Raw genomic sequence first — 25,334 nt, forward strand, 5'->3', positions numbered from 1 at the left:
CTCCCGAGTAGCTGGGACTACACGCACGTGCCACCATGCCCAGCTAATCTTTGTATTTTTAGTAGAGACAGAGTTTCACGATGCTGACCAGGATGGTCTCGATCTCTTGACCTTGTGATCCACCCTCCTCGGCCTCCCAAAGTGCTAGGATTACAGGCGTAAGCCACCGTGCCCAGCCGTAGATATTTTTAAAGTTTAAATGTTACCTTGAACATTCATGTTGCATTTTGTAAAATGTTGTTTTAGATTCAGGGGCCAGCTATGCAGGTTTGTCATGGGTGTTTTGCATGTTGCTGAGGTTTGGGCTTCTCATGTTCCCATCACCCAGGTCTTGAACATAGTACCTCATAGATAGCTTTTCAACCTTTACCTCCCACCACCCTCCCCCACTTTAACAATCTCCAGTGTTTATTGTTTCCATCTCTGTGTCCCTGTGTACTCACTTTAGCCCCTACTTATAAGTGAGAACATGCAGTATTAGGTTTTCTGCTTCTGTGTTAATTCACTTGGGATACTGGTCTCTAGCTTCACCATATTGCTTCACCCATATTGCTGCAAGAGACATGATTTCATTCTTTTTTATAGCTGCATAGTATTCCATCGTGGAAATGTGCCACATTTGCTTTATGCAATCTACCACTGATGGGCACCTGGATTGATTCTATGTCTTTGCTATGGTGAATAATGCTGCAGTAACATACAAGTGTATGTGTTTAACAGATTTAAAGCAACATTTCTAAGGAAATTTATTAGTAATGTCTAACTGCTGGTTACATCCTTCAGATTATTAAAGGGCTGAGATTTGAATTCACCAGGTAACATTATGAGAGACTTGTCTCAGCCAAAGAGAAAAATAGTTTTTAAAATATGAATATGAGATAAAATAAATTTAGACCGCAAATCTGTGAAACTAGAATTCATAGTAGTTCAGAAACTAATTCAACTTAATTCATTGGCAGATGTATTTATTAGTATTTTTAAACAATAGGATTTTTTTAAACAATGATAAATATTGACAGTTTAGACCATTCGTTGTGACCAAATAGGTATGCATCTTCTTAAGAACATATCTGTAATATTTTCAAGCTAAGACTTCTTGTATTAACCTTATTACTTTGTTATACCTTAAAATTTTTTCAGAATTTTTCCACATTAGTAAGATACCATATTTAATAAATTATATGCGATGGTCTTATATTATCAAAGTAACACAGGAAAGTTTACCAAACTATAATATTCCTTAGAATACTTAAAACTCATAACTTTTATATATGAAAGCCCATAGAGAGTATTCTATTAAATAGATTAAGTTGGGGACATAGCACGATAGTGGTGCTGTTAAAATTGACTTCCATGTATGAATGAAATGACAGAGCATTGTTGATAAGCCGGTGTGTAATGCACAATTTATTACATGATTTGAGTCCAGCAATGACCATACAAGTAAAAGTCAATTAATATAGATTGAGTATCCATTCTCCAAAAGGATTGGTGCTAGAAGTGTTTCCAATGTCAATGTTGTGGGGATTTGGGAATATTTGCATATACGTAATGAGATATCGTGGGTAAGACTAAAAGGGCGTTGGATTGGGGATTTTTTTTTTTTTTGATTTGACAATATTTGCACATACATAATGGGATATCCTGGGGATGCAACCCATGTCTAAACACAGGATTCATTTATGTTTCATATATACCTTGTACACATAGCCGAAGATAGTTTTATTTTCCCTTTGATGTGGTGAATAAACTTTGTGTTGTGCACCTATGTTTTGACTAAATGGAATTTTCCACTCACAGAATTATGTTGGTGCTCAAAAAGTTTTGGATTTTGGATTTTGGAACATTTCAGATTTAGGGTTTTCAGATTAGGAATGCTCAGTCTGTATTGATCATAGATTTGGTTCTAGCATCAAAGTTGGAGTGAAATGTCCATGTGTTCTAAATCTTAGGTTGCCAAATCTGGTATAAGAAAGGGTAGAAATAACACACGCAAGAAATCTTCTCTGCGAGATCTCATAGTGGCTGCTGTGTCTTTCTGCAGAATCTGTCACTGCGAAGGGGATGAAGAGAGCCCCCTCATCACACCCTGCCGCTGTACTGGGACACTGCGCTTTGTCCACCAGTCCTGCCTCCACCAGTGGATAAAGAGCTCAGATACACGCTGCTGTGAGCTCTGCAAGTATGACTTCATAATGGAGACCAAGCTCAAACCCCTCCGGAAGGTACAGTATCCGTAGGAATTGCTTTGGGAGGGACCGTTTGCAAAGCAGACTTGTTTTAGAAATCTATTTCCTCTGCCAATAAGATTCTCCTAGTATGCTAACATCCGTGAAGGTTACATATCTTATATTGGGCTCAGTACACAAAATTCATCAAAGCATTTGCAGATAATCCTTCCTGTCTTCTATGTTTTATATTCTAGAGCTTCTGAATGATATATTACTTCAATGCTTTTTTAAAAGTCAGTGCATGCACATACATATATATATATGAATATGCATGCAAAATGCACTTGTAATTCAATGATTCAATGTAATCGAATTGATGAGGACTATGATAGTGTTGTGCTCACAGAAGCCAGTTCCCAAGAAGGTTACATGTTACATTGCCTTAAACAACATGAACTAATCAAATTTCTTACAAGTTATTTATTAGGTAATAAAAGAGTGATTTCTTCTATTAAATGTATACCATTTATGTTTACTTTTATTTGGGAATTGGTTTAATGACTTGTGTGTAATTGCAGTAGGTAAAAATAAAATGTATTATTTTCTATATTGTGCATCAATCTGTAAGAGAGAGATAAGTATATTTTGTATCTATAATGTTTGTCTTCAAATTCCTCATCTCTATTATAGTTTTCTAAAGAAGAAAGGTAAGACTGTGACTCAGATACAAAGTTAGGGTCTCACTCAAAGCCAATGAAGAAAAACTTGTAAAGAATACAAACAAGGACAATAAACTTTATATAATTCATGTTTGATCGTTGGACTCCTGGATTTTAAGGTGTAGCTTATTTATCTTTTTGCCCAACTATAGCCTTACACATATGGCTGCCTCAATTTCCAAGGGAGAGTATGAAGACCACAGTTTAAACAATAAATCATCCTAGAGCTGCTTTTTTCTTTAAATTAAATGCAAAGCAAAAGTTTTAGAACATTGCTCGGAAAGAAACACAATGGGTTCCAGAATGAGCAGAATTGAAATGCAAATAAGAATATTCTAGAACGTATCTGATTGCTGGCTATCCACGGCAATTCTTCATTAATTCTGTAAATTGTGGAGAAAGAGAATTTGTGGTAGCCTCAATTTTAAAAACCTGCAAATGGTTTATAGCCATCAAAAATCATGGCTAAAATTCTTTTAGGATATGCGTGGCCTTTTTTTAACACTGGGGTGACCTGAGTGCTGCAGGGTAACATTGTTTTCCTAGGGCTCAGGGTATCAATGCCAGAAATAGAAGTGGACCCCAATTCCTTGCCCTTTGCTTCATCTGCTGGACAGATGCTGAGCACTGTCTGAGTAGTGAAATGACACTTTGTACTCCACGAATCTCTAAATTCCTTTTCTTATCCCTCAAGGAACTACAAATTATTTCCTAGAATCTATATATTTCTTCATTTTTTTCTCATGCTAAACTTACATAAAATTTTCATTTCAACTTTGTTAAACACAGTATTTTAATTTGAGGGCCACAATCTAAGATAATACCGTATTCTAATTTTCCCTTCTTACCGTACCTATCACCACTACTCATTTTTTGTTTAATAAAAAAACATGATGCTGAGAAGAAACTTGCAAAGTCCTTTCATTCTACCCCCAGCTTTTGCAGTATCTAGTATCACCTTTTCAATACAACTTTCATCCTTTGTTAATACTCCATTCCCAATAATTTACAACTCTCTCAGGAAATCTTATTTTTTTCCCAAACAAGCTGATTTATAAACCAAAGAAAGGGAGCAAATATATCTATCTTTTTAAATATTCATGATAATGGGCCAGGGACAGTGGTTCACACCTGGAATCCCAGCACTTTGGGAGGCTGAGGCAGGAGTATTCCTTGAGCCCAGGAGTTTGAGACCAACCTGGGCAACAAAGTGAAATCCTGTCTCTGCAAAAAAATTCTTTTAAAAATTAACCTGGCATGGTAGCATACATCTATAGTTCCAGCTAGTCGGGAGGCTGAGGCAGGAGAATCCCTTTAACATAGGATTTCAAGGTTGCAGTGTGCTGTGATTACATCACTGCACTCAGGCTTGGGTGATGGAGTCACACCTTGTTTCCAAAATAATAATAATAATAATAAATTTATGATAATGAATGTGTTGCAGCAACCTAGTGGGTACCTATGTACCTACTATCTGTTGATTAATATCCTAGTTTCTTCTAAAAAATGTCTCTTCGATTAACTTGAATAATTAAATTGAATAATTTTCTTAGGTTATTAATATATTAAGCATTGATGAAGGACAGCATTTCAACATTCTTTATTTTTAATAGCACTTATAGATGCATAGGAATGTCAGAATCTGATCCAGAGTTTGCTTCCCAAGCACCCACAGATGGTGTTTTATTTGAGCCACAGGGCTTAAAATTATAACTTTAGTTACCAACATTTAAACATGTAACTATTTCATGTGCAATTCCACATATCTGAATTTGTCTGAAAAATCACAGTATCTGGCTTCACTGGAACCACATTCTCATATGACAACAATCAGTGGACCTAAGTGGTGTCTGGCCCCTTTAAAAAGCTACTTGTTTTCATATTTTTCATAGTTCTCAGCCTTCCCTCTCTTTCTGATCTTGTGCCATCTCCACTCATCTGTGTACCTCTGTGGCACTTGTGTAGGGATCTGAATCTTCAACTTCTTTTCTAACACATGAGCCTTAGATGTGAGGAACGTGCATTCTATTCCTCCATCCATGATGTATAGGCTTTAAAAACCTAGAGAAAGTATTCCAACATCTCACTTTCTCCTTTGAAAATATGAGGCACTGGAATAATACTTAAGAGGCAGTATCCATAGTGATGACTTTCTCGGTCGTCAATCTGAGTCATCACATTCTGTGGTAATACAAACTATACAGATATGAAGCATTTTAGAACTGTTCTAGTTGGGCTATTTTGATGGCACTAAGATTCATCACCAGTTTTCTTTTGGTGCTTTGTAAACAGTTACAGAGAATGCTAGGTATTGCGTTTGGTTAGAATATATTTGAAGTACATCCAGTTAATTGCCTTCAACTCGGTAATTCTATTACAGTTTAAAACATTCTAAAGACCAACCGGCATGAAACAATTTAGCTAATGTTGTTGAATTTCTGCCATTTTCCAGTGCAGGGAGGAGACTCTGTTTAGATGAAATGATTTCTTCATAGAAAGGTGCAAATCTTCATAGATAAACCTTGGGGCTTAATGGTTAATTTCCAAAGATATCATAAAATGTTACTTCATTGATTGCAACTTCATCAATTGCATTATTACTCCACCAAAATCTAGTTAGTAAATTCATCAAGGTATCTTAATGTTTCCAGAAGACAATCTTTAAAGTGAAAATAAAATCAAGGACTTATTTAAGGAAAAGCAATTTTCATCATCTTTAAGTCAGTAACTCACCTACTTTTGTAACACTCAATAAAAGTCTCATTAATCTGCTAAATTACCCCAGGTCAGAAATAATTTTGAGGGTCCAGAAAAGTCAAAAACTCACACATAAAGCATAGTGACTACTCAGCACAATTGGGAGATGCACTCAATATCAACTAGGAAGCATAAACTAATCCATTCTGAAGCTAAAGAATTGCATGGAGTTCAGATTTAAGCTACTCCTGAGTGGGAGAAGCCAACTGCTGAATATGAAACCAAGTTTATGAGGACAGCAAATACTACTGACAACTTTCTATCTTCCCTAAAATATTTTTTCTGTAATTTTCCATACAGAAACTATTTGACAAATATACAATACAGGATATGTAACTCCATGCATCTTTTTGTTCCTTGTCTCATGTGCACAAAGAAAATAAGGTAGTGAATAAATTATCTTTGCTTTAGTAATGATTATGTCGAGCCAGATGCACTAACCATTTTGTAGATCAGAAACAGTTGAATATTGGAAAGTTCATAAAATGCAATTTCTCTGTAAATTAACTATGTCAAATAAAGAGTAGTCATCTTGGTATTTCTACATTTCAACTATCATAATTTACAGTGCTGTCATTGACATGCCTATTTTTTAAAATGAAGAACTGTCTTTAACAAACACTGTTAATTCCTTCCTTGTCTTAATTTGATGTAGGATTTATCTTTCAGAAGAGCCAAGGGTTAATGAAAGTTATCATAGAAGGTTAACTGCCCCAAATTTGTTTTGATTAGTTGATGATCTGAATGTCTTATCATTAATAGTCTTAAAGTTGAACAGGGAAAAGGATAAGGCCAGATTCCTAGCTAGGATATTCTTGCACCCTTTGAATGATGTTGCCTGTGACAAAAAAAAAATTCAAAATGCATCATTTTCTTACCATTAAGGGGAATTTGCTATTTCACTAATATGACCATCACATACTGAATTCTTTCTATGGGACAAATATTTAGCATATATCATTTAACTAATTCAATTTTCATTACAACCCCATTTTATGTAGACATATCAAGACTGTTTTGCAGATGAGAAAAATAAAATAAAATATCAAACTCACTCAATATCACACACATCAAAGTTCCCTGATTCTAAAGCATGTGCTCATTTTACTGTATCACTCTACCACCAAATAGCTGCGAGATTCTCTATTTAAGCATCACAACGTTAGTTCTTACTTAAATCATTCCCAAAGGAAATCTTTCAAAACAAATAATTCCAAAACAAAAATTTTTCCAAAATCTTCTTTCCTAGACAAGAATATTTTACCCAATATATTTTCCAAATAACTGAAGTATATCATTATATGCACAGCAATTATTTTTCAGGTTGAAAACATTAATGACTTCCGTATCTTGACATACATATAAGGCTGTTTCTCTTCATTCTGCTTACTACACCCTGCTATGTTTTGAAAGCCTTTCTATCTGGGTTTGTTGTTTCTCTTTCTTCTCTGCTCTCTGAGCATCAGATATTGCTTCTGTTTTCCCAATAGTCCTTATTCAACATTTAACATAGGTGCTTCTTTCTGCTTTAAACAACATCAACACCAAAAAATTTCAGGCTTATAAAAACGGGTCTACAAAAGGCTGAAGACAATTCTGGATAAACTTCTGTTCTTTTGATCATTGGCAAGAGTTTTAGCGGGCATGGACATTCTGCAATCATTCTAGGGTTCTTTGAGTTCTCTTTGGCATTCTTTTTAATTAATTCTCAATTTTACTTTAAGTACTTGGGATTACATGATAAGAAAGCCCTCAGCAATAAAATTTTGATGTCTTCAGGCTATTCCCCTTTCACAGGAACCGAATTCTAGGGAGTAGATTTGCTATTCCACTTATTCACAAATATATAAGCCTGAAAGCAATGAAAATTTCTGCCATAGTATAGCTCAAACAAAGCTTTCTTATGATTGCAAAAAAACATTCATACTCACAATTCACAATGCATACTCATTTCTGTTCTATTATTACATGAAGCCTAAGGAAAGTCTAAGTGACTGAGGACACTCTAGGGAAATGATTTTGTTTTCAAACTTATTCCCTCCAAATGAGCCATGTATGTTTTCCACAAGAAATTTCTCACTGTCCAGTGGTGGTATTGTCTACAGTCAAATGCCCTTTTCTTTGCTTCCTCACTGCTTCAGTCATTAAGGAGGAGGAGTCCAGTAGGCTACTAGGCTGTTTGCTATGGGAAAGGACAAAATAAGTAGACTACAAAATAAACAAAAAGATTATTAAAAGTATTATAACTTGATTGAAGATTAATCTTTTTACTAAATTTTTTGTCTTTGTTTTGTTGTTTTAATTTGTTTTATTTCCTTAACTCTTAGAAGTACAATTTTTGCTCTTACAAGTACAATTGATATTGCAACTAAAATAATATTCCAGTGTGAATAGATAACAATGCCAACATGTATCAAATAATTATGACATGAAATATACAAGTGTCTCATGATTTATTCTAATAGAACTTAGGATTTATCACATGTATTTTTATCTTTTGGCTTTAAATAAAATACTAGTAAGTCAATTAGTCTTTCAAAATATCAAGAAATTCACCTGAGATTGGTATTATAGAGTAGCTTGTTGAAACAGAAATATTGTTCTCTGGGCAGCAAAAGAGCTTATTTCTTTTGGGAAGCATCCATCCATAAACATAGCTGTCCCTCTAGTCAGAGTTCAGCTCACATCACCAGCAAACTATGTTCTAAATGATTGTTCTGAGAGACTTCCAATGATGCCCAGTTTATTAATTCTCTCAACTTACTGTATTATCTACCATATGCCAGTCATGCTCAGTAATGAACAAAAGAGAATAAAATCCTGCTCTAGGGGATGCATCTACTGCAGAAGGATAGAACAAGATGAAAGAATTTTCTGTACCTTCTGAGGAAATGGTACAGGCAGTTTAAAGAAAGAGCTTGCCACTATCATGGGTTTGGTCTTTGTAAGACAATCCATATCTAAAGATATGCAAAATAAAAATAAAGCCAAAAAACTCTACAAGCACATAGAACAATTAATGTCTTTCTCTTTTGTTCTCCATGTTTCACAAAACCTAGGCTAATCAAAAAGTGTTATTTACCAAGTAAATACCCCGAACATTACTGGGGAGATAATTGGGAATGCAGAGCAGGATTCGATACAGGCTGTCACAAAGTAGCTTTAAATAAACAACTGCTGAATAATAATTGTTGGCTGGAATAGATTAAATGGAACATTTCTTTTCAGTACTTCCTTATTAGTAGATTGATGCACTATTTTAATTCTGTTAATTCTGTTTCTCTCTTTGAAAACTATTGCTGGAAGAACATAACCTCACTTGCTTAGTAAGAATGTCCCCTTGCATTACTATTACAGATATGAAAGAAAATACCTAACTGTAAAAGCATAAAGATCCACTCCTGAGAAAATCCATTTTTTACTTTAACAAAGAACTAAGAATACACAGAATGTAGCTTATTTTATTCTGGCTTTTGAAACATAAATTATGTTTAAAATGATGCAGTCAATATTCCAGTGATCCATATGGAAAGCATAAAAACATCAAGTTAGAATGTGCAGAAGTCAGAAGCATACACACACACACACACACACACACACACACACACACACACACTTAGAACAAAAGATTTCCCCAGAGCATCATCTCATGGTTGAGTTTTAAATTAATTTCATATTTAAATTTTTATTAAGTTAAATATATTTCTCTCTTAACTGTGGGGATGTCTTTCTTAATTTAAGGAAGTTCAAAATGTAATTGAAAGCTATATTAATAACCAAGCAGACGAAAGAATTTCAGAGCTTAAATACTGGTCTTTTAAACTAACCCAGTTAGACAAAAATAAAGAAAAAGATATTAAAAAATGAACAAAGTGTTCATGAAATATAAAATTACATAAAGCAACCAAACCTACAAATTAGTGGGATTCCTGAGAGAGAAGGAGAGAAGTAAACAACCTAGAAAATATAATTTAGGGAATAATTCAAGAAAATTTCCCTAAACTTGCTAGAGGGGTAGACTTTCAGCTACAAGAAATCCAGAGAAAAGATGCAAGAAACTATACAAAATGAAAATCACCAAGGCATATAATTACCAGATGTCCAAAGTCAACATGAAATTAAAAATCTTAAAGGCAGCTAGAGAAAAAGGTCAGAGCACATACAAAAGAGAACTCCACTAGCCTAACAACGGGAGATCAGAGGCCCATTTACGTCATTTTTAAAGAAAGGAAATTTTAATCAAGAAATCTATATCTCACCAAACTAAACTTCACAAGCAAAGGACAAATAAAATATTTTCCAAACAAGCAAGCACTAAGGGAATTTGTTACCACTAGACCAGTCTTACAAGTGATCCTTAAGGGAGTTCTAAACATGGAAACAATAGAACAATACCTGATACCGCAAAGCCACACCCAAGTACATAGTCCTATAAAGCAGCCCTGTAAAACAACCACACAATAGAACCTACAAAGCAACCAGCTAACCATCTCATGATAGGATCAAAACCTCACAAATCAATATTAACCTTGAATGTAAATGGTCTAAATGCCCCACTTAAAAGGCAAGTTGGATTTAAAAAAATACTCATTTGTCTGCTTTCTTCAAGAGACCCATCTCACATGTAATGGTACACAAAGGCTCAAAATAAATGGCTGAAAAATGATCTACCATGCAAATGGAAAACAAAAAAGATTAGAAGTCACTTTTTTTATATGAGATAAAACAGATTTTAAACCAATAGTTTCAAAAAAAAATAAAAATAGACAAGGATAATGCATAATAATAAAGAGTTCAACAATAAGATTTAACTATCCTAAATATATATGCACCCAATGTTGGAACACGCAGATTCATAAAGCAAGTACTTACAGATCTAAGAAAAGACTTAGAGAGACACACAATAATAGTAGGGAACTTCAGTACTCCACTGACAACATTAGACAGATCACTGAGGCAGAAAATTAACAAATTCTGGACTTACATTTGACACTTGACCTGTTGGACCAAATAGACATCTACAGAGCACTCCACTCATCAACCACAGAATATACATGTTTTCTCATGTGCACACAGAACATACTCCAATATCAACTACATGCTCAGCCATAAAGCAGAAGTCTCAATAAACAAACAAACAAAAAAAGTCTAAATCATACCAACCACACACTTGGACCATTGTGGAATAAAAATGGAAATCTATATCCAGAAGATTTCTCAAAACCAAACAATCACATGGAAATTAAACAACTTAATCCTAAATAACTTTTGAGTAAACAATTACACTAAGACAGAAATCAAAAGTTCTTTGAAACAAATGAAAACAGAGATACAACCTATCTTAATCTCTGGAATGCAGCAAAGGCAGTGTTAAAAAGAAAGTTTATAGTGCTAAACACCTAACTCAAAATGTTAGGAAGATCTCAAATTAACAATCTAACATCACACCTACAGGAACTAGAAAAACAAGAATAAACTAAACCCAAAGCTAGAAGAAGAAAATAAATAACTAAAATCAGAGCAGAACTAAATGAAATTGAGAACCAAAAAAGCATACAAAGAATCAATGCAACCAAAAATTTGTTCTGTGAAAAGATAAACAAGATCAATAGGCCACTAACTAGGTTAACAAGGGAAAAAGAGAGATTCAAATAAGCATAATCAGAAACAACAAAAGTGACATTACAACCAATTCCACAGAAATATAAAAGATGTCCAAAGGCTATATGAACACCTCTATGCACACAAACTAGACAATTTAGAGGTAAAAGATAAATTTCTGGAAACATGCAATCTCTCAAAATTGAATTAGAAAGAAATTAAAACCCTGAACAGATCAATATCAAGTTCTGAAATTAAGTCAGTAATAAAAACATAAAAGCCCCAGACCAGATAGATTCACAGCCAAATTATACCAGCTATACAAAGAAGAGCTGGTCCCACTTCTACTGAATATATTCCAAAAAATTGAAGAGGGACTCCTCCCTAACTCATTTTATGAAGCCAGCATCACTCTGATAAAAAAAACCCGGCCAAGGCACAACAAAAAAAGAAAACTACAGGCCAACATCCCTGATGAACGTAGATGCAAAAATCCTCAAATAAATTAGCAAACCAAATGCAACAGCACATCAAAGAGCTAATACACCATGATTAAGTAGACTTCATTCCTGGGATGCAAGGTTGGTTCAACATATGCAGATCAATAAATTTGATTCACCAAATAGACAAAGTTAAAAGCAAAAACCATATGATCATCTCAATAGATGCAGAAAAAGCTTTCAATGAAATCCAACATCCTTTCATGATAAAAACCCTCAACAAACTAGACTTAAAGGACATATCTCAAAACAATAAGAGCCATCTGCATCTAAAGAGCCCTACAGACCCACAACCAACATCATACTGAATGGACAAAAGCTAGATGCAGTCCCCTTGAGAACTGGAACAAGAAAAGGACGCTTTCTCTCACCACTCCTATTCAACGTAATACTAGAAGTGCTAGCCACAGCATTCAGGCAAGATAAAGAAATAAAAGTCATCCAAATAAGAAAGGAGAAGTCAAACTCTCTCTTTGCTGACAAAATGATTCTAGACCTAGAAAACTCTACTGACTCTCAAAAAGCCTACTAGAACTGATAAGCTACTTCTGTAAAGTGTCAGGATACAAAATCAGTGTATCAAAACAAGTAACATTTCTAATTTCTCAAGTCTTAACATCAATTTTAGAGGAAACTTTCTTTAAATTCTTGGTTTAATTTTTTACAGTGTAAGGTGATGGAAATCAACATGGCTCTTTTGAAGTTAATATTTTAGATTGAATCAAAATCTTATTAGATTGATAAGTATGTAAGAAATAAGAAATATTTTGATATGATCTGTCTGAGCTGATGGTGTCTAGCTTCATTGTACATGCATCAACACCCAAGTGTGAGATTATCAACATTAAAATAAGACAGATGGCTGAAAGATTTCACGCCAAAAGAGAATTAATCTCTCCCAAGTCAGCCTCCTTCCAATCTCCTATTTTTCTCTGAATTGTACCATCAAGTGGCTTCTCTTCTGTTGTTTCCCACAAGAACACACCACTCATAGCCTAATTATTCCAATGTTGTTATCCTTCACATGAATATTTATTTCAAACTAGACAGCCACAGAGAACTGTGAAATATATAGCATGAGAGATTATAAAATACGTGGGAAAAGCAGGGGAGGCGGACAGATGCTGAGCAGTGCATACCCAGTTTGGTTTTTTTTCCCCTCATTCTTGATGGTGGAGAAGTGAATGATGGGGTAGCTTTCTTATTCTAACAGAGGTCCCTCCACATGGATACATGAAGCAAAGTAGAAACAGGTTTACCTAGAACACAACAGTGCTTCTACTGTAAGGCCTTCCCTCCCAAAGACTTTGTACTCCCTTCCCATGACAGAAAGAGCCCTACACTCAGGGAATTATAAGTAGTTTTAAATCATCTTTTAACTAATATATAAGGAGCATAGCTTAATAAAAAAAGAAGAAATAATTCCAACAGTAAAGTACTGTACTAGGAGGCAGAAGTTTGGTTGGTTTTAATTCTGGTTCTGCACTTAACCGCTTTGAGTATTGTCTCAGTTTCTTCATCTGTAAAACGGGGAGAGCAGTAGGTATCTTTAAAGTTTCTTACAACTTAAAATTCTGTGATTTTATGAAAAGGAAAGTGAAGAATCAATTTACTTCAAAAAAGGGAAAAAATAAAGAGACCTCACATTCAAATGCATTTTAAATGTTCAGAAGCATTCTTAAAAGATATAGAAAAAAAAATCCTTTATCTCTTCGGTAGCTTACATGGTACAGGAGAGAATGGTGAGTAAGAGGGTGAGTCCAAGGTCTGAGTGATAAACGGCTTGTGTCTTAGTCTTTCTCATTACCCTTTAAAGCAAACCATGGTGAGACAAGCAAGAAGGACTCTCTCTATATATTTTTAAATTTAAAAGGTAGGATTAAAATAGTCAAGTTAGAACAGGAAAGAAGAAAGAAAAGAAGAGAGAGAGGGAAAATGATTGAAGGCAGTTAGCATTTAGGAGGCATCCTGGAAAGTGACTGGAAGCCAGATGTAAATACCTTTGCTACACTTTCTTTTTTTCTTATAAGATGTTGGCTAGTGAGTAAAGGCTAAAATAAAGCAAAACCAAGTGGTTCTTTACAGCAAAGCTCTTCTGCAGCCCTGAGGCATACATGAAAGACTTCTGACCCTAAGAAAAGAGGCTGGTTAGGCTGAAAGCCATTTTGTACTTGGCACAGTGAAAAAGTCAACGAACAAACAAACAAAAAGCAGTGTAGATTTCAAGTCTAAGCAAATCAGTTTAGTTAACCAAAGGAGATAACTCTATTTACTTAAAGGCTAGGTTTTCTGTAAATGTTATTTCAATACAAAAACTGATAATTTTGAAAGAGTATCAGTAAACCAAGTTAAAAAATTTCGGAGCTAGATCCTTTTCTGCTTCTAGGAAATGGATTTTTTCCTAAAAGATTGCTGAGCAGAGAGGACTATGTTCATATAGAAGACCACATAGCAGGCAACTCTATCTGAAAGACCACACTGAGAGGGCTCCAGTAACATCCCTTATGATTTATCATTTTTGCCTTCTTCATTTAGTAAACAAATATTTGCTGAGCACCTACCATGTACCAGTCATTGTACCTTGTCCTAAGATTTTAGTGATGCACAAGACCAGAATCTTCTGATGTCAGAGAATTTACATTCTGGCAGGACATATATGGAGGGAGTTGGAAAATGAGTTAGTCAAAATATTTTGAAACAGACTTGAAAATGGCAAGGGGGATAATTCCAGCAATTTCAGAAGGGGCTGATTCCCACTATTAAAGTATATCTCAAGGGAAATTTGTGGGAATATTTAGCTGAAAAAGTCTTGTTTCAAAGCTGCCTGTCTGTTCCATTAGGGGAAAAAGTTAATGAAGAAAATGGAGATAAAAAGGTTGTTGAATGAATGTAGGGAACCAGGGCTAGAAAGATGCATAAAGATTACCCTGTCCAAGTTGGATAAGGAAAATTACTAACAGTGTCTGTAGAGATCTGCTTAGTCCCACAGACAATTTACTTTATATCAGGAACCAGATAGGTAATATAAATGAATAAAGAGATCTGGTTTTATCATGAAAAATAGCAGATAACACAGTACAGGGAAATGTGGTAAGGAGTGGTAAGGTCTGTGGCATTCTGAAATAGATGTGCCTTCTCTAAGGGGAGAAGTCCCTACTAAGTTCCGGTTGATTGTTGCCAAAACTATTTTGCAAATGAAGTGAAGTTCCAGATTTAATCTCTTATCATTTTTAAAATAGTAGTAACTAATTCAAATTCAGAAACGTTTCAGACAAAACAAAAGAGGTCTGAAGGCTAGATTCAGTCCCTAGAGCAAGAATGTATAATCTCTGTGAGGCAGAAATGTTCATATAACTCTGCAAATATTTACCTAATGAGATACAGTAAAACACAATGGAAAGAATCTAGATTTAGTATGTGGAAGAACTGGATTCACTCTCTCCTCCATGTAGTTGTTTGGTAGCTTTGGGTGAGTCCTGTGACATAAGACAGTTTTATTTCAAGAAAGGGAAATGAGGTAGAGGGTTGGCAATAATACTTAGTTTTTCAACTTTTGGGGGTTCTGTTAAATAAAATGATGTAAGTAAAAGTACTTTGTAGAATCCTAGAAAATGATGATATTATTGTCTCTCCCATCCCTCTGTCATCAACGCTGTAGCAGATTCATTGTTTTTGTTCTTACTAAATCCATATTTAGCATTGAGTGCACTTTAAGGCCAACAAGAGGGTCACATGCACATTTTCAGAGAGCTGACTATTTCTAGAGCACTAGATGATTGTCAGGGTTCAATGTATGGATTAATTTGCATACCAGTCATTCACACTGTATGGTCATCCAGATGAAGGTTATGTGTTTTAAGTTTACAATCTAGATTATCTATAAGAAATTGCTGAGCAAATCAATAAAGTAAGCATGATTAAGAGAGAAAAATAGTTATACGAAAACCTCTTTAGGAGTTCATTTTAAAAAGTTAATTAAATAAAAACAACTACCCTTGTCTGACATATTTGAACAATATTTATCTTGTGTTTACTTTCCAAAGTGTTGTACTAATTGTTCCAGACAGTCATTTGCATAAGAATATCTGATAGAGTAATAAATCATCTTATAGATGCATTAAAATATTTACCTTAAAGACTTCTCTTGCAAAGTAATCCAATAGCCTATAATTTAAATCTACTGCATTTGACCAGTGTAATGATTAAGATCTGGAGCTTGAGACTGAGCAGCTAGGGTTTGGGTTCTTAAAAGCAGTTAGTGTAGCTTTATAACCTTGGATAAGCTATTTAGTTTCCCCATGCTTCTATTTTCTCATGTGTAAATGGGGATAATAAGAATACGTACCCCCTTAGATATTTCTTAGGAGATCTGAATAACATAATGCATGTAAAGCACTTACCATCATATCTGGAATATGATGAGAATAAATATTAACTATTAGTATGTTTACACTATAAATTAATTTCAGCTTTTTAGCATTTTGGATGGTTCTAGAATTTTTGTTAGAAGTGTCTTTGAGATTACAACTGGTTTCCAAAGCTGTTTAAGATAGTAGAATCTGCCCCCTACTTCCAAATATAATCTTATTTAGAATTCAAAAATACAAAAAACTAAAAGGACAACAGAGTAGACAGAGACACTCTAATGTGGCTATCGTGACCCAGCTGATTGAACAATAGCATTCCCAATCTCATGTCCGCAAAACCAAGCTGTGCTCATTGAAACCATGAAGTTTTTACCCTTGAACAGCTTAGAGTGTTGAAATGTGTGTTCCAAAAGACCATGTACACAGATTGCTATGCAGCATCACTCCTCCACCTTGATGATCCAGTGGTAACTATTTGGTTCAAGAACCTTGGAATGAAAGAAGCAGAAGTGAAAACCTTGGCCATGGCTGACACCAGGAGCACCAAAGCATACCATTTCAGTGAAGGAGGAGAAACCTACTTAGACCCAACTGCTACAGACACTGTCTTTTGAGTCCTGGAATTTAGAGACCTGATGTGCCTGATTCACCTTAGCTTTCTTGCACTGAGCAACCTTGAGCAGCTACTGCCTCTGTTTGGAGTTGATTGTGGGATCTTAGCCTCAGACCCAAGAGATATGTCTAGGAATCTCTGGTCCTACTTGGATCACTGCTCCCTCTGACAGCCACAGACCAATTTGTGCAACTGTGTGCCTTAATGGGGAAGATGATCCTAGCAACCTAGATGCGTATTCATTTCCCAAGGTACCCTGGCCAAAAAGGGTTAGCTGGCACTGATCTTCAGTATGACTTCAGCCACTCAGCTCCTGAATAAGGTGTGTGCTCCAAAGACTCATTGTCATAAAGATATTTCCAGATACCTTTAATAGGTAGGCTCAAGTCTAAAAAGACTAAACTCAGGAATTTATTTCTGTAAGAAAAATAAGCTCCTGGTTTCCACATAGCCTACATCTTCTGTCTTCCCTAGAGTGCCTCCTCATCCAAATTTCAGAATCAAAGGCACTTATCAAGTGACTCTGGAGAAATAGTAGAAACTAAGAGCCCAGCTTAAGTTTATTTCAAGGAAACACTCCAACCAAATTTAACCAAATGTTTTAAAATAAAAACCAAAGAATTATTATTAGTTTTGACTACATGGATCCCTTGAAAGGGTCTCAGGGTCCCCAGATGACACTTTTCAAAAACACTGTTCTAGAGTTACAGTTAATTTATGTAATAAATGCCATTTGAAAAAATAAAAAAAAAAATACAAAAAAAAACAAAAAATAAAATAAAATAAATGCCATTTGGTATAGTTATAATTTCTTATATTGATATAACCAATGTAGCCATACACTTATACTGGGAGGTTATGGGAAATGGGAGTGAGAAATGGTTTGGCTAAAGTGATCAACAATAATGAGATCAATAGATAAACTATGGTATTAATGAGCTGTCAATAGTAATAGAAGACCATTATATAAAAAGATGGAGGTAAATATCAGAAGCATTATTTAACATATCTTGAGATAATGGGAAGGAAGGGTGCAGAGAAAAAGAGCAAGAGATTGTCATAAAGTGAAATTCTATGTGGTTGTTAAAATGAAACTTTTCCTGTAGGTACATGGCATACATCTCAAAAAAAAAAAAAAAAAAAAAAAAAAAAAAAAAAAAAAAAAAAAAAAAAAAAAAAAAAAAAAAAAAAGAATCAGGTCTTGTATATTAATCTGTTTACCTGCTGCTGATAAAAACAAAACTGAGGCTGGGCAATTTACAAAAGAAAGAGGTTTAATAGATGCACAGTTCCACGTGATTAGGGAGGTCTCACAATCATTGTGTAACGTGAAAGTCACATCTTACATGGCGACAGACAAGAGAATAGAACTTGTGCAGGGAAATTCCCCTGTATAAACCTATTAGATCTCATGAGATTTATTCACTATCATGAGAATAGCATGGGAACTACCCACCCCCATGATTCAGTTACCTCCCACTGGGTCCCTCCCAAAACACGTGGGAATTATGAGTGCTACAGTTCAAGATGAGATTTGGGTGGGGACACAGGCAAACCATAACATCTTGGTTCAGTAGGCATAAGGCGGGGCATGGGATTCTGTATTTCTACCTTGTTCCTGGTAATGCTAGAACAGGACCGTGTTTTCTGTAGCATTGGGTCAGGGAGAAAATGATTACTAACACATTTTTCAATAATTCTGAAAATATCAAAAAGAAAGCCTCAGTTAGGTTCTAGAAGTCATTGGCATAAATATTGGTTCTATTTTCTTTTATATATATAATATATATATATTAAAATATATATATAATTATATATATATTAAAATATATATAAAAAATTATATATATATGTACACACACACTTTTTTTTATACACATGCCTCATTTCTTACTGCCCTCTTACTTATTTGTGGAAGAGATTTTATTCTTCACTGAATATGCTGTAGCTACAATTTTTTTTATTATTATACTTTAAGTTCTGGGATACATGTGCAGAATGTGCAAGTTTGTTACATGGGTATACATGTGCCATTGTAGTTTGCTGCACCCATCAAGATAGGTTCTATTTTCTTAGATTAAATACCTGGTTCATTAGGTCCTATAAGAGTGTTTGCATGCAACGTGTATTGGTGAACCTATCAATTTATAAGGTAAAAGAATATAGTAAAGCACAAATTATGGCTTTATACTTGTGTGGACTTTCTGCATTCTTATATTGATTCAATGAGAAATTCTAATAGGACTGAATCAGAAGCTGTCCATGATTATTTCTTTGGCATATTTCCCAAATAAGCCTATTTTTCTGCCTGGCATATAGTCAGTGAGCCATTGTTGATGCTGTGTGTGTTCACTTGTCACTTCTAAAGATATTTCTAGCAAACAATGCTTTCATTTGTCCACTGGTACCCTTTAAACTATTCATAGGCTTGGAGTGATGGTTCATGCTTCCACCAGACATAAAACCTGATGAGTAACACTGGCCTTTATTGTAGGTGGCGAGTCCATCTATTAGGCACCCTATTACCCAGGAGAAAGAATATAAATGCCAGTTGGAACAAAGACTCTCTTTGTTCTTAGTTTTCATAGTCAACGGTACAGTCTGCTAGGCTACCTTGGCCCTACACAGGTTGGAGCCATCATCGTGCAAATTTATACTATCTGAACTCGTGGGAGTTTGCCCTAGTGCTTCTCCACTTTGTTGTTACAGAGGCAGTTCCTTTGTTCCTAATATGTGTCCCTCCAGTCCCAATTTACTTCCACAATCTTCAAGCCAGAAAAGACAAAAGCAAAGGGCAGCCTGGACACACAATATGTCTCCTGCACTCGGGACCACCTCTGATAATATCAGATGGATCACAGCATGTGACTGTGTTGAAAATGAAACTCATACTGCTGTGTAAGCCAAAGGAAAGCATTGCTCTAATTGCCTTAAAAAATCCTTTATGAAAGAAAAATCTAAGGTCTCATTCAAAATTGCTTTATGGTGATTCTTAGAGTATCAAAATTGTGAACTTTGAACAGTGCCACAAAGGGGTGCTTGCTGTGGGGAAGGAAACAAGCATGTTCAATAATGTACATGCTTGTTTTTCATTAGGAGGCTTTGTCTTTGAGGCCTGATACTTTATAGATAAATCTCTCCTCAGGCCCGCCAGGGTAACTGGACTACAGGGCACAAATGTTAACAGGTTTTGTTTTCTATTTAATAACTAGCTTTGTTGTGGTAATCCTTATTTATGCTCATTATTTAAGAATATGCAATAGGAGCAAGTGATAATCCCCAGAGAGAAGCTTTGTGGAGACTGCTGGGGAAACCTACAGAATTGGGGTAAGATACATTTTTCTTAGCAGGATCAACTTTTGGGAAATATGCAAGAACTCCTGGAATCCTTCTGGGGGTGAAGCGGATTAGAAGAGAGGAGAGCAGACTTCTGAGTGAAGCTCACTTTACTCCTGCTCTCCTGACTGTCTTGCCCACCTGGATTTTTCCATCTTTTCTAACAAGGTTCATGATAAAAAGTGAGAACTAATATTTCATAGGTCAGATAACAGTCCCTTGCTGTGGGATTCATTTTCTTTAAACCTAATTTTGTAGATTGTTTTCAATCTTGACATACCAGAAGAAGGTCCTGCATTGCCACGGATTTCTTGATGCAACTAACCCACGTTGTCAAGGCAACCCACCTCACTGTTTTCTCCTATCTAGAAAACCACTTCCACTATTGCAAGCCTTAAATCACAATCATCTTTTAAAACACACAGGGTCAAATATGTCCCCTGTATGCACAAACCTGTTACTTTTTCATAAGATATCATGTCATTACAGTGAAAGAATGTGGCATGAGGGATAATGTGTATGTTAAAGCATTAAAGTTAAAAGAGCCCCATGGCAGTTATGGCGTGCCTCTGCGTTCGCAGGAAATTCAGGGCTGTTTACTACAGGCAGTTACATTTTTTGAAGCTGCAGTCGCAATGTTGACATATTTTGACAAATTTCTATGTAAATTGATTGAAATCAACAGCTTTCTCATAGTTTGCATAATTGAATCACTGAAAAGACAAAGTGTTTTCCGAGATTAATAGCACCCACCTATTGCATATCTTTCTTCTTTTTAAGAGTCAAGGCCCAGTTTTGGGAATTCCTTCCATGGAGGTGGGGTCACTCGAAAATTCTCTGATTCTCTATGACAGTATCACACTTGAATTCAGATACTAACATCATGAAAAAAAAAAAGTGTTTCCCCAGAGATCTGTGCTGCTGACTGGTTGATTTAAAGGAAAATCCCAATGCAGGACAGTAACAAACATCTGACTCTTTGTTATGGCTCACTACTAGCAAGAAAACTGGGCTTCATTAAGATTCTTCCTAAAGTTTGAAGATTTAAAGAGCTTTTCAAAACCTAATCCTGGCAATGCACCTCACAGGCTACATTTAACCTACATTGTCATTTGAAGTAATTCTTAGTCATTCACCCATTTGTCTGCATTTCCAGACCATTTTTCAAATAATTTTTTAAATATTTTTAAATTTTTAAAGCTGATTACATAAAAGGTAGCCACATTTCATTTCATGATTCCTAAAGGTTTGAAAACGAAATTATGTAACCTTAAGACAATTTTCTACATGGATCTTAATGGTTCAGAGCCTTTTCATGCTGCACATTTATTAGATAAAACAGACTTCAGCTTCTTTTAGCTGCCATTCTTATTTCAATAAACCAAAGAATTGTATCCATATAAAATAGTACAAATTATCATATCCTCTACTGAGGAATTGGAATTATTTTATTTCCATTATTGTAATTTGACAGATCAGGCATTCAAACATCAGTCAGTCAACAAAGACTTTTAGGTTGCCAAGCTCAGCCCTCTCTTTCCATACCCTTTAAAATTACTAGCACTCCATCACAACGTACAAAAGATTTGAGCCTATTTATAGAAATAAATACCAAAAAGTAAGGCGAATGGTTAAGGAGGTTGTGTTAAAAGAGAGTGACGTGAAGTCATAAGGCAAACATAAAGACAACATGTACCCCAGGTCCTGTATATAGATAGGTGGGAAGAGATTTTGCTTCTAAAACGTTTCACAGCCAAAGCAAAAACAGAAGCCTGGTCAGTTAAATGATTTATAGTAGGACAACATAAATGTTTTGTCAAATACAGAGGCTATCAGGTCACTGAGGATCCTAGAGAAATTTGTCTTCTAGGTTATGATTAAGTAAATTCGATAGAGGCACTTATTTACCGCGATAACTGTATTCTAAGATGCATTATGTTAATGACCACAATATTTGGCCAGAACTCACACATTGCTCACTAGTGCCAAGCATTGTGGTATGTGCATTGTTACATTCGTAGCCCCATTTAATCCTCCCAAGAAACGTGAAATACATATTCTTATCATAGTGTCACAAATGAGAAAACTGAGCCTTAGACAGACTATATGAATCTTCTGAGGTCTCAGTTTTCACCTGGTGGAGCTGAATTAGTTTCAAATCAGTGTGATGTCCAAGTCTATGGTTGTAAGCAGGAGTCTATGCTCTCACTGTGGTTCAGGGTAGGGAGAGCTAATTTCTGCCTGGGTGTATTAGAAAATGTTTCCCAGGAGAGGAAGTAGTGGAAACCAGTTTTGGATGGTGACTCGATGTTTCCCAGTGAGATATAGAGAGCTGAAGATATCCTAGACAAGAAAATAGTATATTTAAACATGCAGAAGATAAACCAGTCACAAATTCAAAATAGCTGGCTTTGCTGGAGAGAAGGATGACCACAGCCAAGTTTCTTAGCCACTCCTTTCTTATCCAAATGGAAGTAATAATGGAATGTCTATCACAAAAAGGTTGTGAGAATTAAGTTAATAATATAAAAACATTAATATTAATATTCAGACAGATCATATTTAAAGTTAAATAGAAAGCAAGCATCAGATTATATAGGATGCTTTGCTAAAGAATTTCAACTTTATCCAGAAGGAAATGGAAAGACAGTCACAGGTATTAGACAAGGAATTAATGTATTTGTAGTTTTCAAACATCACTCTGCAGCAGCATGTGGAGAAGGAAGTGTCCAGGTGAGTGATCCAGGCACAACATTCAAGCTAGAAATGGAGATGGACTCAACTAAAGTAGCAGCTGAGAAGACAGAGTAAAGCACTTGGCAGGGTTTAGTTCCTCAGATAAGGTTGAGTTACTGCCAGGGCCAAAGATGAAGGATGAAGGGTGGTCTGGAGGAAGTGGTTCATGATACTCAGCTTTCTGACTTGAGTGATGGGGTTTAATTACTAACTGGGGAAGAATATAGAACATAGAAGTGTGCAAATCTGGAGAAATAACATAAAATGTCCCATCAAGACACATGGGTTTGAGATACCTGTGAGCCAGCCAGTGATGAGTGGTCAATCTGGGAAAGACTGAGTCTGGACTGAGAGAAGTGTGAGAGAAGAAATCATTAGGATGTCTCTGGAAGCCTCAGGCTCAGAGGAGTCAACAGGAGAGTGATGAGAAAGAGTGGGAGAATGTGATGAGACTGCAGATGAAGGTGAAGGCCTGGGAACTGAGGGGAAGGGGCAAGTGGAGAATGAGAAGCAGAAGCAGCCAGAGAGAGAGTAATACTCTTGAATGAAAATCTAAAAACATGGGAATAGTCAATAGTAACTAGAGAGTAGCACACTTGAATCAAAATCTAAAAACCATAGGAATAGTCAATAGTGACTAGAGAATAATACTCAAATCAAAATCTGAAAAACACGGGAATAGTCAATAGTGTGGTGTTGCAGACAGGACTGAGAGAACAATACATTTAAGATGTCATTGGTAATTTTGGCAAGAGCAGTTACAGTGGAGTGTTGGCTTTTTTTTTTTTTGAGACAGTTTCACTCTGTTGCCAGGCTGGAGTGCAATGACACGATCTCGGCTCACTGCAACCTCTGCATCCCAGGTTCCAGCGATTCTCCTGCCTCAGCCTCACGAGTAGCTGGGATTACAGGCATGCACCATCATGCCCAGCTAATTTTTGTATTTTTAGTAGAGACAGCATTTGCCATGTTGGCCAAGCTGGTCTCAAACTCCTGACTTCAGGTGCTCTGCCCACCACGCAGGCGTGAGCCACCACTCCCAGGCTGGAGTGTTGTTTTTGATAGCTGGATTTCAGAGGGTTGAAGAGTCAAGAGAAGGTGAGAAATAGTTGACATTTGAGGAAAAGTACAATATTCTTTCCAAAATATTGCCTGTAGAGAGATAAGCAAGTCAGTAACTATAAGTGGAGCACAGAAACAAAGGATAGATGTTTTTACCAGAAGATAGACATAAAAGAGTTCTTAAACATCAGTAAGATGAGCAATGGAAAAAATATAATAGGAAACAGAAAAAAAAATTCACAAAATAATATAAATGGTAACCATACAAACAATTTTATAAGAAATGTGAAAAAGTGAAAATTTAAACAATAGCTGATACTAATTTTATCCTTCTAAATTGGCATTTAAAAGGTGGTAATATTGAAACAATTTGCTATAATTTTCCTGGAGGGTAATTTGGCTATATATTTGTGTGATGTATGTATATCAGAAATCTTAACTATGTTATCCAACCTCTCCCTTAAATTTCATTTATAAGAATTTACCTTAATGAAATAATCACAGATGTGTACAATATTTTGCTACATAAATTTTGGGCACAGAATTAGTTAGACAATACAAAATGTAAAACCTAAAACAACTATACTTTTAGAAGCAGGCATAAGAAAAAATTTGTATGACTTTGAGATGGATGAAAATATTTAGATATGCTATCCAAGCCAACAAAAGTTTCTAATTGTAATATAAATAATATAGATTTCCATCAACCTATATGATAGCATGTATGTAGCCACTGAAAATGAAATACACATACATGATATATTGTTACATTTAAAAAGAAGTTATCATTGAAGCATATTAGTATAATTTTGTTTTTTCATTTAGAAAGAAAACTGTTATTTGACATTATAATGAAGGTTCTAGCCAGTGCAATAAAGCAATAAAAACAAATAAAAACATCCCAATTGACAAAGATTATGCAAAGTGGTTTTTAACACAAATGGTATGATTGTCTATGTAGAAAATATGATGGAATCTACCAAAAAGCTACTAAAACTAATAAGTGAATTTAGCAAGATTGCAGGATATAAGCTCAATATATAAAAATCAAATGTATTTTTGTGTACTAAAAGCAAACTATGATAAATTAAAATATTTAAAAATATTATTTGCAATAGCATTTAAATTATTAAATACTTAGGGATAAATATGACAAAAAAAATGCACATGATCTGTACCTTGAAATTAACAAAACACTGCTGAGAGAAATGAAGACCTAAATGAATCAAGATGTCTATTATAGTCATGGATTGGAAGACTCAATATTGTGAAGACGTTTTTTCGATCCAAGATGGCCGTTTAGGAACAGCTCAGGATTGCAGCTCCCAGTGAAAGCGCAGAGGGTGAGTTTTCCTTCTGGGACAAAGACAGCAGAAGAAGAAAACTGGTAACAACCCTTGCTGTTCAGCAGCTGGTGCAGGTGAACCCCAGGCAAGCAGGGCCTGGAGTGAACTTCAGCAGACCTACAGCAG

At 35.4% G+C, this 25,334-nt stretch overlaps 1 protein-coding gene across 7 annotated transcripts in view; it reads left to right on the forward strand.

Annotated features, from left to right (window-relative positions):
- MARCHF1 (membrane associated ring-CH-type finger 1) overlaps positions 1-25,334 on the forward strand; it is a 254,995-nt gene that overhangs the window by 192,768 nt on the left and 36,893 nt on the right. For all 7 annotated transcript variants that reach the window (XM_017525974.2, XM_037737581.1, XM_017525976.2 and 4 more), the window contains one exon: positions 2,045-2,225. In XM_017525974.2, the coding sequence (XP_017381463.1) occupies positions 2,045-2,225 (181 nt within the window). The remainder of the gene's footprint in view (positions 1-2,044; positions 2,226-25,334) is intronic.

This window comes from Cebus imitator, unplaced genomic scaffold (assembly GCF_001604975.1).
Source record: "Cebus imitator isolate Cc_AM_T3 unplaced genomic scaffold, Cebus_imitator-1.0 Scaffold40, whole genome shotgun sequence".
Lineage (NCBI taxonomy): Eukaryota > Metazoa > Chordata > Mammalia > Primates > Cebidae > Cebus > Cebus imitator.